The 18,490-nt window shown below is 32.9% G+C and overlaps 1 protein-coding gene across 1 annotated transcript in view; it reads left to right on the forward strand.

Moving 5' to 3' along the window:
- Nucleotides 1-18,490, forward strand: part of LOC140433929 (inactive dipeptidyl peptidase 10-like) — a 214,984-nt gene that overhangs the window by 145,561 nt on the left and 50,933 nt on the right. The window contains exon 7 of the mRNA XM_072521901.1: nucleotides 1,565-1,785. Coding sequence (XP_072378002.1) covers nucleotides 1,565-1,785 — 221 coding nt within the window. The remainder of the gene's footprint in view (nucleotides 1-1,564; nucleotides 1,786-18,490) is intronic.

Below are 18,490 nucleotides of genomic sequence, written 5' to 3' on the forward strand. Positions count from 1 at the left end.
CTAACTTCCGAGCCTAAATTGGATGTAAATTGATGTAAGGTTGAATGCTCAAATAAATGAACTTTGATAAAATGAAAGGCAGATATCGAGCACAGTTTTATTAATTAAATCTTGCCCAAAAACTTTCGCCTCCTAGATCATCCTCAGGGGCATTTCGTCAAATTTGGGCTATCCAACAATCGCAGAATGTTGTAAACATAAAATTAAACATAAAATTGTACATAACACTACACTAAACAAGAACAAACAGTTTAAAATTATTTAAAATATAGTCGAAGCTACATTCTAGTCGGCAGCAGGAGAGAGATTCTCTCCTGTTACTCCAACCATTTCAACTTATAAAAAATTATCCAGATTCTTTCAAATGAGATTTAAAAAAAATAATATCAACATAAATATTTTACTTAAAAATAAATTGGATAATGCAATTCATCTTTTATTTTTACTACCATCAAAAAAAATTATCATGTATTACTTTTAACTCGTTTGTATATTTGTATAATAGGTACATTTTAACTTATTTAATACTTCCTGTATGGGTGTATCGTTTTGAAAACTTAGGGAAACCTTCGAGATTTGTATTCGTAATCGGTACCTAATTCGATATTCATAGTCAGAACATTACTTTTGGTAATCAGAAAAAGCCATTCACTTACTTTCAATTTTAAGAGTCAAGTGTGAAAAATAGATGATGTACCAGATCACTTCTTATGTAAATATTATGATTACAAATACCTTTTCAACGAAATATTATAAAAAAATTGTTTCTGGCTGATGTGAGTTTGCACTTTCAATATTACCTAACCTAATCCTAATCGCCGTAAAAACCCAATAATCGGTTTTTACTTTAAAAATAAAACACCGGTTATATCCGGGACAAAAAAATCAACCCATAAAATTGCGAATTATTGCGATGTAAAAAAACCGGTTTCCGGTTAAAACCGGTAGGTTTTTTTCATCCCTACTTTTTTCATGTTAGTATGTAATAAGTATTATAACCTTTCTTTGTTCTAATATGCATTTTCCATTGTTGTCGTCTATAACCTCAGTGGTTCGGACGACATTAAATAAATAAATAAAAAAAAAAGATCGCTTGCAATTATGTATTAGCGTCGTTGGAGCCCATTTTGAACATTTGTTATAACTTCAAAAAGTTTTTATTTTTTGTTGAGTAAATATTTTGTTTTACGTTTAATTTTAGTTCTATATTAAACGTCACTTCAATGAACAGCGCCGGTACGCGACTTATCGTGTTATTTTCCGTACGCCACTTATGGCGGAATAATCATTTTCATGTTTTCTGACTACCGTCTCGTTAATTAAATATATTTTATGTTTTTCTTAGCGATGTCGGACAAGCATTCAGTGGCCACACAAATGCTTATTTGCTACAATATAATCCAATAATATCCTGTGGTTCATTACAATTTTTGCTTTAAGTAGCTGATACTATAAATTCTGCGGCATTAAAAAAATTACTCTTTTTTACCCGTATTATTATATAAAGTACTTGAGTCTATACTATAGTTTTCTTTACTAAATCTTTGTCTTTTCTTTGTTTCAGTTTCATATTGAACGAGAGCATATAGGTTGGACGGAACCTATCTTTCATCCTGTTTTCAATAACAACGGTACTAAGGTAATTGTTAGATTACCCGTAAAGGATGGAGATAATGGGCACTTTATGCACGCCTGTGAAATTTCAAATAATAGAGTTAGACCACTCACCCACGGCGCATTTGAATTAACCAGGATATTAGCATGGGACGAAGAGAATTCCTATATGTAAGTAATATTTCATTACACAATATATCTACTTAATTAAACATTTTTATTTAAAATTAATAAAATCACGCATTAAAATTATCTCTTTATATTTTTATTATTATGTAATTAGAATGCATTTGAATGACGCGCAAAAAACCTGAACGTGAGTCATATTATGTGCATATAAAAAATCAAACAAAGATGGTTTAATTTTTACTCAAATTTGCCAAGATAATCTAAGATAGAAACTAATGGAAAAATGCAATAAAGCAGGCCACCCCGTATAGGAAAAATAAAAAAAATTATTAACTAGTTGACTTAATACAAAATTAAGATATTTATTTTCCTAATCTGAAGTTTTTACATGCATATCCGGTATATTGGTTGTGTGAAGAGTAATCTCGCATACATATTTGCAAGTTATACTGTTATGTAATTGGCATATAATAATCTAAAAACCGCAAACAAGGAAATATATTAAATTGGATTGTGATTAAACAGAAAACAAGTTCAAGTGATTATTTGTATCTTAAAAACATTGAACAATTCGCTTTGCATATAAAAACCAGTTATGGATGTACTTTCTTGTACCATTTTACTTTTTTATAATCAATGTATATTTCGAACATAACCACAATCAATTGTAACATAAGACTGCTTTATTTGAAGTTTTGAAGTTCTACTTTTTCTCCTAAAAGTATAATTTATGTTTTAAAAATAAAACAGTTTTTCTTACGTTTTAAATGTAGATTAATTTAAGTTTATCTGCTTCCGTATTACAACAATTTATATATAGTCCAGTTATCAAAGATTAAACCTTTAAACATTATACGAACAGGCTGATTTTGGCTAAGAAGATCAATTTTGGGATCTCAAAAAATATGCGAAAATGTTTACTACTTATACTCCCCGGCTTCTCCCTAAGAACCCATTCGCACAGGGAGAAATTGATTTACCATGAATCTGCATGTTGTACAAAAAATATTTTAAATACAAAATATAACTGAGATAACTTTAAACAAAAATGTTTATTAGCAGTTTTTCTATAAAATGAACCGTTCTTCTAGGAACAACGCTTAACCTTTAACTACGGGCTATGGTGTACACAGTGCACCATGCTTGTTAAGTAAGTTGCCGTTTCTTAAAACTATTTTCTGCATTTACGGCGCTCGACGTAACATATCAGTATAGTATCAACCATTGTCTGTTACAGTCGATACGTGATTTTTGATCGAATAGTTGAGTTGTGATAAAAAATATCAAAGTGAGTTCCCGAACGGTGCCTTGAGTACACCACGCACATAGTTATGTAAGTAAATTTAACGAATGTTAAACTTTAAATTACCTGCAAACGAGTTATTTTTCTGTGTAGTAAATGTTACATTGTACTTTTTATACAAAAATGTGAAATGGAAACTTAGGATAAATATTTTTTATAGGGATCGAGTGCGTGTTAGAAACCCTAAAAGTCTCACACAAGATGAGCTTAGAGCTATGGCTAAAGCATTGTTTAAAGAAGAACCTGAGGAAGAAGTTAGGGGAGAAGGGGATGCTAGTTCGTCAGAAGAAGAGGAAGAAATTACGGAAGACAACGATTATAACACTGAGTCGGAGATAGAACTAAATGATAAAGAGTCTTCTGATTCAGATAACGAGAGCGATGGTGAGAGTTTAGACAGCGATGAAGATGAGTATTTTATAGCGAAAGATAAACAAACAAAGTGGTATAAATATTCAGTGGTGAGCAAATGTAGCAAAATTTTCAGCAAAAATATTGTAAAAATATTTCCTGGGCCAAAGCTGAGTGCTAGAGATATTACCAATGAGAGAAGTGCTTTCGAAAAAACCGTAATGATAGCCAACTTTCTCAACGGAGACTGCATTTAAAAAAGAAGAATGGTTCTTTAACAAACACTTTTATCCAAGGCAATACTTTTGTCCTATACAAACAGGCCGACATTGAATTTTGACAGCTCATTTTAATGCAAATTCTTCTGAATAGTCCTTTATACGACTTAAGTTTATTTAATATCTCTTACATCTGATATCACACCAATATTCATTATATTTGAAACATTTGTCATTACTTTCCTCTTCATTCTATTATTAAGTCTAAACTGTATACCCATTGTTTGTGTGCTAGTAGTATATAGATAAATATTCTTGATCATCATAAATAGATACATCACTAACCTACTATAAATGAAGATTTGAGTTATGCACTAGATACTATTTATAAAACAAATATATTCTTAGAATACTCAGATATTACTTTCCATGCTAAATACAGTAAAAAAGCACTGAAATGAAGCAAAACATGGCTATTTAGTCATTAAGGGTAGAAAAGAAATTTTCTTGGAAACCAAAACATGTTACTATTAACACAAAACTTGATCTTCCCAGAATGGAATACGTATCTAAACTGTAAAAAGAAGAACTAAATTATAATGATACTTTACCTAGGGAAACCCAGTAATAATCTTGTCTAGTCCATATTTCGTTACACACTAAAACTTAATAGAAAAAAAGCAACGCATTTTTATATTATTGCCATTTTGTTCACTTAAAATGATTATACAAAAGCTAACATCATCATCGTTATCATTAACGCGTATGCGTCCGCTGTTAGATATAGTTCTGCTTCATTTCTTTCTATCTGTCTCTGTCTTGTGCGGCTTACATCCAGTTATTGCTAACAGGCTTCAGGTCATCAGTCTTTTTGGTTGGTGGGCGTCCCTGGGTATTCCGTAGTGCTTCTTTTCTTGGCCTCCACTGGAAAATACATTTTGTCTATCAATTGTCGATGGACGATCAGGAAGATATCATCTGCGAATCTCAAATTACTAAGCTTCCTTCCAGTTACATTAATACCATAAATAAATTAGATAGATTATGTGAGCTTTTTAAGGTCTTGCTGCTTCACCGCACTTTGACATATCTTCTGTGCATACCTAAATCTAGTTGAACTCTAGGCTAACACTTCTGACAAAAATGATTAGTTTCTAGGTGACTTGTTTTCTATGTCAGAGGGCGCTAAACTTGCTGTCAGCTTCCTCATTTTCTCTTGTGATCTGGCTCCCACATCAAAGTTACTTTGCTTTAGGGATTATTTACAGTCGCAAACTAACTTTGACTTTCAAGTAAATGACCTTGGAGCCTTTAAGGCGGCTTAGTTGTTTAATAAAATAAATACTTGCCCTTCGACAGTCTCGGTTGTGACATTCGTGGGTACTAAAATCTATAGCATGTATTTCTAGCTGAAAGATAGTTGGGGCGTTTGCAAGACATTTAAATAGCCTAAAATTGAACCCAGTAACTCCGACTTCCGCCCTTTCACATATCTTAAATTCATCCATATACCATACGAGTAAACGGTCTTCCAGTTTCGGGTCACTCATTTGGTGGTATTTTTTGACCATTTCAAAGGGTGTTTCGAATTTGAATTTGACTGGCATAGCATCTGTCAGAATGTCAGCCTCTTCTTAGAATACAATAGAGTTTATTCCAAGATTTTTAAGTGGCCAACTGGATCTCCAGGTTTCATTAGATATTTGTGTCTGGCAGTTTGAAGAAAGTGGTTACTGCCACCCTCCGTATGTCGAATTGCAAGAGAGAAAGATTTAGTATCACTTTTAGAGCTGCAGTGCCTCAATGCAGTGCGTTCAATGCCTTGCGACAGGTGCAACTTGCCCACAAATCTCTAGATAAGATTTTTTCAATATAAATATTCCAGGTAAACGTGACTTTTTAATCTAGAGTTACCTTCAGATATTTCACTTCTTTGAAATAGTCTAATGTGATGCTATTTGCAATTGGAAGCTGCAAATTGTATTTACGTCTCCTTGTGGATGGTATCAAAGTCATTTTACTGGGGTTAACATTTAGGCCCTCTTTCAAGCACCGACTTTTAATTTCGTTAAGAGCAGTTTGCATGAGAGTAGATATCGTCTGGTCATGCTTGACGCTAATTGTAACAACTATGTCATTTTCGGAACGTTGAGTTGTAAAACCAGAATAATGCAAATTATTAAGGAGATCTTCCACGACCATATTCGTTCAGATCTGCCTTCTCAAAAATATGTTCCAAAAGTGTCGTCCAACATTCTGTCAGTGTTGTAAGTATTTTCTGCTGGCTTATAGTACCAAATTGTTTGTCGTATTGCACGGATATAAGTGCCAATGGGTGTTGTGTTCAGTAGACTTCTCTATCAGGTTCCTTATAACTACTTAATGGTAATTAGTGCTGATAGGACCAATGTTTTCAGATCTTTTACAATTTCTCAGACATCTTGTCCTATAGGTAATTATAAAAACAATATAAAAAAACTTATAAAAAACAATAGAAAAAATATCTTTAACCCTTTATAGGTCTGTGGTCGATATTTCGACCACTGCTCTTATTAATACTTATGAGCTAGTAATTGACATGAAAAGTTACCGAAGTGCAAATTCAGTGTTTGTAAATGAATTATACCCAAAATGAACACCACAGAACAAAATACGGCAACGTGGCAGCAATGTGGTCGATTCGCTAACCACAACCCATCATACTCTGTAAGTTACCGTTGAACGTGATCACAGGTTTTTGCCGTTTGTAAAAGTTAGAAAAATAATTTGCAAAAGATTTATACATCAAACTCAAGGTAACACATCACAGTATTATGGTCTTTTATTATCTATTCAGATTTTATTGGCGCTAAGATGATATATCTTGATTTACTAAACATAACCTCAAAGTAGCACATGCTGATTTTACAATTGTTCTATTGAAATGTATTTTCACTCTTGTTTATTTTAAATCTATACAATTATATTCTTTTTTTACGTAAATCTGACTTACTTGAATAATATTTCCAAGAATTAAATTGCTGTGCGGTAGATCAAGTAGTTAAATTTTTCAAGTATTTGTATACAACAATGTACGTATCTTTTGCAGTAAAATGGAACACCGCAATATACTTGAAAATTTACAAAATATGACTCAGGATGATTTATTTGATTACATAGATGGTATTCCATATCAACAAGCCATAAATTCAGATTTTGAGGGTGATTCTGATGCAGAAGATAATCTTCCTATTTCCAACCGAACGTCGGTTGCATCCAACGTGACTATTACTTCATTGTCTAATGATGACAAGGTTGAATTTCTTGATGTTGATTCAGATGACTCAATGGATGATATAGCTTTCCACCCTCAGGTAAGAACAAATCGCATTTTTGACGACGTCGATACTTCCTCAGGCGAAGACGAAATAGAAGAGAACCAAGAGAACCCAGTAAAGTGCGATGATACATATAAATGGAGAAAGAACGCTTCTGATGCACAAAAATATTCGAATGCGCCGTTTACCAGACCATTTGGCCCAGCAAAACCGGTCAATATAAATTCACCATTCGACGTGTTTTCTTTGTTCATGAGCAAAGATATTATAGCTAATATAATTACACAGTCAAATCTCTATGCTCAACAACAAAATCATAATAATCTCGACCTAACTGAGGAAGAACTGAAAGCATTTCTAGGGGTTCTTATAATCATGGGGTTTCATAAACTACCTAGTTTGAGACATTATTGGTCAACTGATATTAACATGCACGTGCCAAGAGTTTCGCAAATTTTTACGCAAAAACGATTCTTAAAAATTCTTCGTTTTCTCCATCTAAACAATAACGAAAACATGGAAAGAAATCAAAATAACCCCAATTTTGACAAACTGTTCAAAGTAAGGCCTTTGATAACAGAACTGCAGCAACGCTTTTAAGAGAACTTTTATACAAGTAGCAATGTTGCGGTAGATGAAAGTATGGTTGCTTTCAAGGGGCGAAGTTCTCTCAAACAATATATGCCGAAAAAGCCCATAAAAAGAGGCTTTAAAGTTTGGGTCGTTGCATGCTCCGAAACTGGATACGTGCACAAATTTAGCATATATGAAGGCAAATCTCAATCACAACATGCTGAATATGGTTTAGGCGCTAAAACGGTATTAGACATTACCGAGTCTCTTAGAGGCGCAAACTACTGCATTTATTTCGATAATTTTTTCTCGAGTTTTCCTCTTCTTAAGAAAATGTTAACCTATGATTTGTTCTGCTGTGGAACTTTTAGAATAAATCGTAAAGACTTTCCAACACAAATGAGAAAGGACAAAACAATGAAAATGGGAGAACACGATTATTTCATGTCCAATGATATGTCTGTTGTTAAATGGAAAGATCGGGGCGCAAATGCGTTTTAGTCGGCAGTACTATGCATAATCCACTTGAGATTACTTCAGTTTTGCGAAGAAAACCGAATGGTGAACAAGAAAGTGTTAAGTGTCCAAAAGCCATAAGTGATTACAATCGCTATATGGGTGGAGTCGATCTATTCGATCAACTTCATGCTTCTTATCCAATTTCATGGAAATCCCGAAGATGGTATATGAAGATTATTTACTATTTGATTGATGCAGCAGTGGTAAATTCATATATAACTTATAAGACTATCGAAACCAATGAGTCACCTGTATTTTAGAAGTGTATTGGCCAACGAGCTCATAGGTGATTTCTATAACAGAAAGAGACCAGGACCTAAGGTAACAATAGGAAGAAATAAACTGAAGAAAATGGGAGCAACCACTAATTCTGTTAGCGTTGAAAGCACGGTGAGACTAAGCGATGTTGGCAATCACATGCCAGAAAAAGGAACATCAAGACGTTGTGCACTCTGTTCAACGAGAGCAAAGCCAAAACGTTCAAGTATTAAATGCTCAGATTGCCAGGTTGCATTATGTATTCAATGTTTTCCATTATTTCATAATAAAAATGTTTAATTAATGTGTTTTTTTCTGTGGTCGATTATGGGACCACAACTACATTTAGCAAAGTCAACATACCTAATCAGGCTGTGGTCGAAATTTCAACCACCTAAAAAAAACAACAAGGAGTAAAAATAAAATGAAAATACGAATGAAAGTTCAATAACGGATCATTCCTTATCTATAATCTGCAAAGAATTTGTTTATATTACCAAAAAATAATTCTGCCCTATAAAGGATTAAATAATAATTAACACAAATAAATACTGTTTCAAAAATTTATCGGTTAAACGAAATTTACTAAAAATATATATGTAAGAATATAAGCAAACGAATGTTTACATTATATCTGTGTAAGTTTATTATCCAAATCAAATTTGTTTTCTGAACTTCTAAAAGAAAAGAACCAAATTCACTTTAAAAGCAAATGGAAATGGCAGGATTCTTCAAAATAAAGTTTGTTTTTCAGAAACTCGCTCTCGTCTTCGGTTAATGTAAAACTCGGGAAACACAATTCCTATACTTCGGGTTATCTGTTATAGCAAACAAAAGTAAAATATCCGAATTTGGTTAGCTTTTACAATTTTAAACCTGGTTCGAAATTCAATGAATTGATTTGCTAATCTAAGACATTAGAATGTAATAAAATTGCATACAAGATATTTTATAAAAATAGGCATTCATTTAAAAAAAATCTTATAAGAGAGATTTCTGTTTTTAGTTTTTTCGGTGTCCTAATGAATTTTTCTCACTTAAGCGGTGTTAATTGCAGATACTGACTTGGATCTGCAACGACTCATCAACAGCAACAACTTAATCTGCGAGCAATTTGGTATAAGAATAAACATTAAAAAACCAATGTGATGTCAATCCGAAAAAACCAAAATGTACCTCAACCTTGCGCAATAAACGTGCACATTTTAGAATAGATCAACAAGATAAAGTACCTGACATGTTAGATAGATAGCAGTTTAAATCGTGATCTAGAAATAAGATCGAGAATAGAACAGGCCAAAAAATCTCGAAATTCGACTACGTTAATTATAATTCTACGTCTGGTTGACTCTTCTTTATGCAGTTAAAATGTAGACCCTTAAAACATCAACGATAAATAAATTGGAAGCCTTTGACAGGTGGACCTACCGGAGAATCCTCAAGATCTCATGGACATCGCATACCTTGAACGAAGAAGTGCTGCAAAGAATAGGCAAGGAACGAGATCTATTCAACACAGTAAAAGTGAGAAAAATATCTTATCTAGACCACATACTAAGAATGAATAAGTATCAACATGCTCAACCAATAGTGAAATAAAAGATCGAGGGAAAAAGAGAACTAGGAAGGAAAATACAGCTGAAGATATATAAGAGTTTTTAACTATACTAGCCAACCTCCATTTTTATAACTAGCACTAGTACAATAATTTTATTTCATGATTCTGTATCAAATACAGTAGACTCCCTTTTAACCGACCATCTCGGGACCAGGTTGTTTGACCGGTTGCCCAAATGGCTGGTTAATCCGTTATGCAGGCATTTTCATGAAAAAAATCAATTACATACATACATATATGTATCAAACACATGTACAGGAAGGTGTATATTAATAAAGATCACGGAGTATACACTTCAAAAATACTATTTATTTGTATGTACATATACATATACATATATACATATTTAAATATTTTACAAACTTGTTTTAAAAAAATCGGTAACTTGTTGTAACTGTTTCTTGACAGTAAGTGAATTTTTAAAAGCTATATCACTCCATTTTTTAAAAACCAAGACGTATGTTGAAGATGACCCAGGTTGTTGTTCAATATACTTCCCTGCCACCTCCATTGCAGCCCTCGCTTTGGTGTGGCCGACCTTTTACTCTCCGTCAACATCATCATCATCAGTCTCCTCATTTTCATAGGGCTCTTCATGTGTTGCTTAATTGTTATAATTATTTGGTCGTCTGTCAAAAATTCGTTTTCAAGTTTCTCGTCACAGTTCATCTATTCTTTAATATCTTCGGCCTGCAATTGGACATTTTCGGATAACGTTTGGAGATCTTAAAGAATGGTAATAGAATTATTTTCTTCGTGTGATTGTTGATACTCAACACGTTCCTCAATGTTGGCCCAAAGTTTTCGCCCTGACTTAACGAAAGTAGAAGCAGGAATTTTTTGAAAGGCAGAACCTAACATGTAAATTACGTCTTTTAAGTTAATTTTTTTGATGCTATCAATAAGATTGAGATCTTCACTTTCTGCGCATTGTAAAATTTCGGACAGTAATTTACGTCTGTATCGTCTTTTCAAGCTTTAAATCGCCCTTTGATCCATCGTTTGCACCCAGCTTGTCACATTAGGAGGAAGAAAGATAATTTTTATATCATCCATCTCACAGGTTTCCATGAGTTGGAGCATTATACAGAAGTAGGACTGCTTTAGAGGGAAGATTTACGCTCTTAAAATGGCCCCTTACTCTCGGAACAAATTTACGCTTAAACCATTCTTTGAATAGATCAGCGCTCATCCATGCTGATTTTTATGATCTGTAGAATACGGGAAGGGACGATTGATGTAAATTTTGAAATTCACGCAGTTTAGCGGACTTACCAACAATGAAAAAAGGAATTTTGTGTGTTCCTTCTGCATTTGAACAAATAGCAATTGTAATGCGCTCTTTATTCTTTTTAAATCCAGAAGCCGATTTTTCATGACTTCCCATAAATGTTTTTTCTGGAAGCATTTTAAAATTGAGACCCTTCTCATCCATGTTATATACTTGTTCGGGTTTTAATTTTTCCATTTTTATAATTTCTACAAACTTGGAGGTAAAATCAGTTCCACCTGAAGCGTCCGCGGACATTTTTCTTTACTTACGTGTGCATAATTAACTCCATGACGTGCGTTTCAGCGAGTCAACCAACCTTGACTTACAATAAATTTTGGTGTGTATACATAAAGCCTTTTCCCTTAGAATCGGGCTGCTAATAGGTGTGCCTCTTCGCCGTTCTTGAAGGAACCACAACCAAAGAGCTTCATCTACTCTCCTGAATTTCGTTTTTTTTAGTGCATCTAGTTTTTAGATTTTTATCTGATTCCATTTGGGCGCAGAAATCCTCGATTAAACGCTGATCCCTTCGTTAGTCATTCACTGTACTTTTCCCAACATTCAACTCTCGAGAAATTTTCTTTACCGATTCACCTTTGTCAATCCGTTTAAGCACACTTAGACGTTTTTCCATCGTCACAACCACACTTTAACGCTTCTCACTCATTCAACCAATACTGTTGTCAACTTATTCCTTACCTGGTTCCACAGCTTTATATAAAAAGGTTCTGAAACTGCTTTCCTGTGGCATGTTCAATTTAAATGTTGTGTATATATGACATTAAGCCACAATTCAATGTATAAAAAATACATTTTTAAATAACTAATTATTGATGTTTCCATTTCTGCTCCAGAAATTGTTTTCAAAAAAGATTATTTTAAAAATTCTGCGAAAATGTGTAACCCATAAGCTTTTTTTGTAGGTTATATTTTTCCAAATTAATGGTTGACTTACTTGTCCCGATTTCGTTAACCACAAGCATGATCTTTTCTACATGATCAAGGGCAAGTAAGTCAACCGTTAACTTTAAAAAACATAACCTACACACAATAAATTATTATATGAGGGTGGTTATATACCCTAGGAATAGTAAATTCTGACTGTTTTGTGAATTTTTTTTGTGTTATGCGTTTATGTAAACTGTATCGTAATTATTTTGTTCGACATATTTTATTGGCCTCTTCTTTCTCTGTTTCTTCTTTCCATATATTTATTTTGTTCTTAATTTCTTTTCTGTATGGCTTTTTAACTCGTCATTGTACCATTCTCTTTTTGAGTTGTGAAAAGTGAACAATGAGACACAGAAAGTAGATAGACCACATCAGTGGAATGGACGATAACACGTTCACAAATATTGCAAGGTCAGAAAAATCTAATACATCGAGACCACCTGGGAGACCTATTGTAACAAATTTATCTTGCTCCACTTTGGGCGCTACTGTAACGAATATAGTAGGCAGATCCCTTGGGACTATGTCCCTGATGTTATAAGATCTGTAGAGTAGTGTAAAGATAAGTTTGAAACTAAATTAAAATAAGAGTTGAAACTGAATGCAGTTCGGCTAGCTGGGTATGCTTGAGACTGGCCCGTTGATACTCAAGGTAGGGTTAGGCCTATTTGCATGCCCTGAGAAAATAGTAAAGAAGAGGAAAGATGTATATTAACTAAGGAAATATAAGAATAACCAAAACGAACTAAGGGTAAGTACTGACAACAGGAATATATGAGAGAAGAATGATTTGGGCGCCAGGGAAGATGTTTACTGGACTCTTAGTTTAACAAACACTTCACCTAGTGACTTTATTGCTGCTGCTAACTATGTTTTCTGTAACTAGATATAACTTTATTAAAAAAAAGGTTGTTTAATAAAACAGATTATTACTTAAAACCCAATTTAATAATAATAAAATAGAAAAACCTGTAAACTGTAATGTACAATTTAACTTAAATACCCTATCATACAAAAAACCTGTTGATCCCTATTTACAATATATTTACACCCTCTAATATGCTCGAAAAGTAGGAACTTTTATTATGAAGTTTTATTCATTAATTAAAACAAAATTTACTACAACCAACCTATTTATATATTCAAACAATTATTACCCTTCCCTATATTTAACACAATGTATCAGTTCGACAATTTCTAAGTTGATTCCAATCAGATAACCTGTAGATATATTTCAATTGGTCTGTTCAGAAAGGAACAGATCCAAGATGAATCAGTGACGTTACCAGTAGGGCTGTAAAAATACAAAATGGACCTTTGTGCACAAATGACCTTACAAAGTGTATTAAAATCCACCCCTACCCTGTTATTACTAATACATATATATATTTAACATATTTAATGACACAAAAAAAAATAAGCAAATGATGTTAAGAAAAAATTGAATGTAATATATATAATGATACGCAAATATGAATTATGAAAATTGACTAGAATTATTTTTAAGTTTTGGTTCGTTCACTCACTAAAGTTTAAACAATATTTAAGTAACTTATTTTTAAGATATTACAAAAACAGAAAAAAAAGAAAAAAGAACCTGTCTACTCTCAAGCCGAGAAGGTTCTTCTTCCGGACGCCTTACGCCGCCGGGACTCGTTCGGGTGAAAGCTGTAAGCCCACTGTTCTAGCACCAAACTGAACCGCTATTCCAATATTCGGGAAAAACCAAAAAAACTCCAAACTAAACTCAACTGAAAGCTATTACCCCAAATCCAAAATAATGTTTATTGTATTGACTTTATATTCTTTCTTCCTCCAACGACTAAAATAAAATCAAAGAAGCTCTCATTAGCTTTATTCAGAGTTGATAAACAAAAAGGCGGTTAGGACAAGAAAAACTAGTCAGAAGATGATAATTAGTGAAGGTTTCGTACACTTTTTGTGACCTTGGAAAATTAATCGAAAACTATGTATTTAAAAAAAAATGTTGGCATTTTACTAAGAATATTTCACTGAAGAACTAAAATTTAACTTATCACGAATATATTATAGGCAAATAGTAATGAAGGATCTCCTTACATTACCGAATTGCTTGGATATTGATGAGAACGTGTACTTAGGAGAATTTTTAACAGAAAGAATTCTGAACGTGATTTGACTAATATAATTAAGGTAAAATTATTGAATAAATGATTTTAATATGAAACTAATAATGGTTAAAAAAAATGATGTACTTTAATTAAAATGAAACTCACCCAACGCAACAATATTTCAACAATTGAACCAAAATCTTCTTTTTCCAAAAACTTCTAATATAAAAAAAAACGCCTTCTTTAACTTAAAAGCACCTCTAAATAACTTAAAATTTCTTTTCTGATAACTTGAGCCACGTGGCGTTGGTCATTGAAGGATCACTCTTCTGACCCGTTCGAAGGTTGGATATAAAGTGAGCTCTTACACTTTTAAAATCGTCGGCTTCGGTCAGTTCCAAGTTAAGCGGAAGCGGCAGGTAAGCAGTTTGACCAATTGATAAACAATTGATAATACGATTACATGTATAGTTGGTTGCATACCTTACAGGCAGAATTAAGTTATTTTAAATTTCTCAGTAACAATAAAGTAATCTTATCGTTACACTATAAAACGATGGTACGAGAGCTAGAAATTGCAGTTTCAAGACTTAGTTGCAGGGATGAATAGTCCTAAATTAAAAAGAAGATTATTTTTAATTCTAAATGTTGTCGATAAAAGCCGATATTGCTGTTCTGATCTGGGTTTGGCAGGTACCACTATATTTATAAAAAGTAAAAAGGCAAGTTAAGTATTATTTCAGAGTTATGTATATTCCCTGTTTTACATTTATAAGCAATATATTTATTTAACAAACTACAAAATCTATTACCGAATTAGGCCTCTGATTAATTTTGTGGATCAGTGTAGGAAAATCTAAACGTCAATTAAATATTAGGTATTTTGTCTATTTGTGGTTTAAATATTGGTTTTTAAAATAATATTATCTTTGTTATTGTCAAAAACTGGTATTAAATATATTACTTAGAATAAAGATACAAGCTATTAATCTGTAAAACACTCTTTATTTTAACCGTAAAGATTAACATTGTTTAATTAGTTTTGGTGTCTAACACAACCAGTTAAAGTAGCGACATTCTGGCGTTCCGCGATAAGCGCATCGTCTCATATAAGCCTGACGATCCCTTTATACAATATTACTTCAGCAGTTTAAGGATTAAAACTTAAGTTGATTAACTATTAACCTTGTTCCTAATAATACCCGACTTCTAACCCAGTCCAACCAATAAATCAATAATCTTTGAGGTAGGTTGGGAATAAGAAGATTGGTAGTATAATTAATATTGTAAGTCTCATGCGATTTTTTACTTTTCTTTTTCCGAAATATTTTTCCTTGCAATATTTTCAGATGACTGTCTACATTACTGTAGTTGGTTTCTTGAGGAAATTTGTAGAGGACATACAATGGAAACGAACACAGCACTCAACAGTTACAGTACACTATAAAATTAAATGTACAAAATCACTCACATATCTATTTTACGTAAAAAAATTGCTAATTTTTGGTTACATTAGCTTTGATAGTCATTTTTTTGCCATCCAAGTCCTTCATTCATATTAAGAGCTGAACTTGACTACATTCGGGCTGTGGTTCTTACTCTCTGTAAGGCCGTAAAAGCTTCAAAATGCAAAGGGACTGAGTCGTCGTCTTCTGGTTCTTCTTTACTGCCTTCTTTAATTTAAGAACATTTTTTTGAACATTGCATTTAATTTGCAATGTGTAAAATTTTACAATTGGCAAATATTCTAGAAAGTAACAAAACATTCAGGAAAACTATCCAGTGATAATTTGCTTCTTCTTCTTCTTCTACGTCACTACAGCCCAAATTGAGCCTTGGCCTTCTTTATTTGCCTCCACCCTTGCTTGTCTGTGGCTGATGTTCTCCATACACGGACTCCTACAAGGGCTTGTGCGTTGCTGTTTACTGTGTTTTCCCAGCGCTTTCTTGGCTTTCCAACCGGTCCCTTTCCCTGCATTCTAGCATTCAGTGCTCTTTTTGGTAGCCCATCCTTTCCCATTCTTATCACATGTTCAGCCCATTGCAATTTTTGTATTCTAATGAAGTCTGAAAGTGGTGCTTTTTTATAAAGTTGATAAAGCTCGTTGTTGTATCGACTTCTGAAGATTCCGTTTTCCCTCTCAGGTCCTAGTATTATCCTTAGACTATCCTTTTAAATATGTCTAGTTTGATTTTGGATGTTTCTTTCAGGGCCCATGCTTTACTGCCATAACATGCTATTGGTCGAATTAAGGTTTTATAGATTCTCATCTTTGTATTTCGGTAAACATTTTTAGACCGAAATCTATGGGAGAGGGCAAAATAAGCTCTGTTTGCTGTGTTATTCTCTTCCGTATTTCTCCATCTTCTGATCCGTCACCATATATTTCTACTCTCAGGTATGTAAACTTTCCAACCGTTTCAATGTCATCTTCATCTATAATGTTTTGTGGGACTATATTTCTTCTCGTCTGTATTATTATTTTTGTTTTTTTTTACAGACATTGTTTGCTTAGATTTGCAGAAATACTTTCACTTTATTTTCAATGTCGAAGTTATTTTTAGCGGTATATGGTTTAAAGACTTTTTCTAAAGGCACGGCAAAAACATTGGATTTGTCCTTATTAATTTTTGCCCATTGAGTCCCTATTGAGGCATAGTCAGTAGCTTCTGAAGCTGTTAATTTCTTAAGATAGTTTTAAATTTAATTGTTTTTATTAGTATTTAGTAAGGTCTTAAGTTCTAATGTAGCTTAGTTTAATTTAGTTTAGTCTGCAGAAGCACGAATTCTTGCTAGATTTTCTGTTTCTCGGCTATCTTTTGTTTATTTATCGAATTTCTTAAGATGTGCCATTGACACTTGGCAAGTGTCAAATATCGCTTTCTGTACCGATCATGTAAAATGATCCAACGTATTCTCTATATTAACATTGTGCTTTAGGGATATAAAGAGATTCGACAAGGTATCTAAAAATTTAAGGAAAATCGTTCTAATTGGTGTATTGCATTTATTGCCAAAGGTTGGTGCTGGTTATTTTTGTATTATGTCAGTGCTGATTGTAATTAGAATTGGAGAATGATCAAAGGACAATTCAAGATAAGAGTTTACCAACACGCAATTTTTGATAATTCCCTTGTAAATTCTAAAGTCAACCAGATCAGGAATGTTGGTTGATCATTAGGTTGATTCACCTGTTGATATGAACTCAAGACTTTTGCTTTTAATAGTTGTGTATCTTTTGGTGTTGTTACTCTAGAGCCTCATTGTTTATGTTTGGCATTATAATCACCAGCCGCAATAAATCTGTTTCCAAGTGTAGTGTTATATTTTTATTAATCTTATTTTTTGTCTGTATTTATTATCAAAGGTTCTGTTTATAACACTTACAAACTTATTAAAGTCTTTATTCAAATATTCACTAATTTATCACAATATTTATTTATATTTATTTCCGCGTACAATTATATCTCGATCTAAAAACTCGACTTCATATTCACAAACTAACTGTTATTCAAAAACTTTCGTCTTTATATATAAAGCACCGTTAATATAGAATCTCGTCGAAGGATGTCGACCTTCGTGACTCTTGGCGAAAAGACTGGAAGGTCACGCCATACTGGTTTTTTCGCCGAGGGAGACCCGTGGATCTTCTTACTAGAAAATATTCGAATGAATAAGGATATTAGTAATAAATATGTTTACAGTTTTGAGTCATATGATACGTCATTATTTATCGTAACAGTAGTAAACAGCTACTCATATTGTTCAACAGTCATTGAGTATTTTGGTTGGCTGTATATTGCAGAAACTGCCAGTAAACGATTTTAGTCCTCTATGCCTATATTATTTGATTGTATAGATCTTTTGAATATTTTAAATATGGTTTAGATCGTGATGCTTAATTGTCGACCTAATAATAATTGCGGTCCTTCCGTATGACCTGCCATCTTAATGATTTATGTAGTTCGAATGTTTAATATGGCTTTGATGTGTAAAATTGGTTGTAGAAATAACCAATGTATCTATATTATTGTTTACAATGAAGGCGTTTACTTCTGTTGCGTACTGCTAGCACCACATTAAACTTTTATTATATTTTATTATATAGCAGTTTTTTTGTACTTAAGTATGTTATGTATATTCGTGTACTTGGTTTCTTGAAGATATATGTAGAGTACAATAAAAACGAATAAAATATTAAACACTTACAGTACACCTTAAACTGAACAGTGGAAAATCACGCACATATCTATTTTATGTAAAAAAATTTATAAT

This window comes from Diabrotica undecimpunctata, chromosome 2 (assembly GCF_040954645.1).
Source record: "Diabrotica undecimpunctata isolate CICGRU chromosome 2, icDiaUnde3, whole genome shotgun sequence".
NCBI classification, from domain to species: Eukaryota; Metazoa; Arthropoda; class Insecta; order Coleoptera; family Chrysomelidae; genus Diabrotica; species Diabrotica undecimpunctata.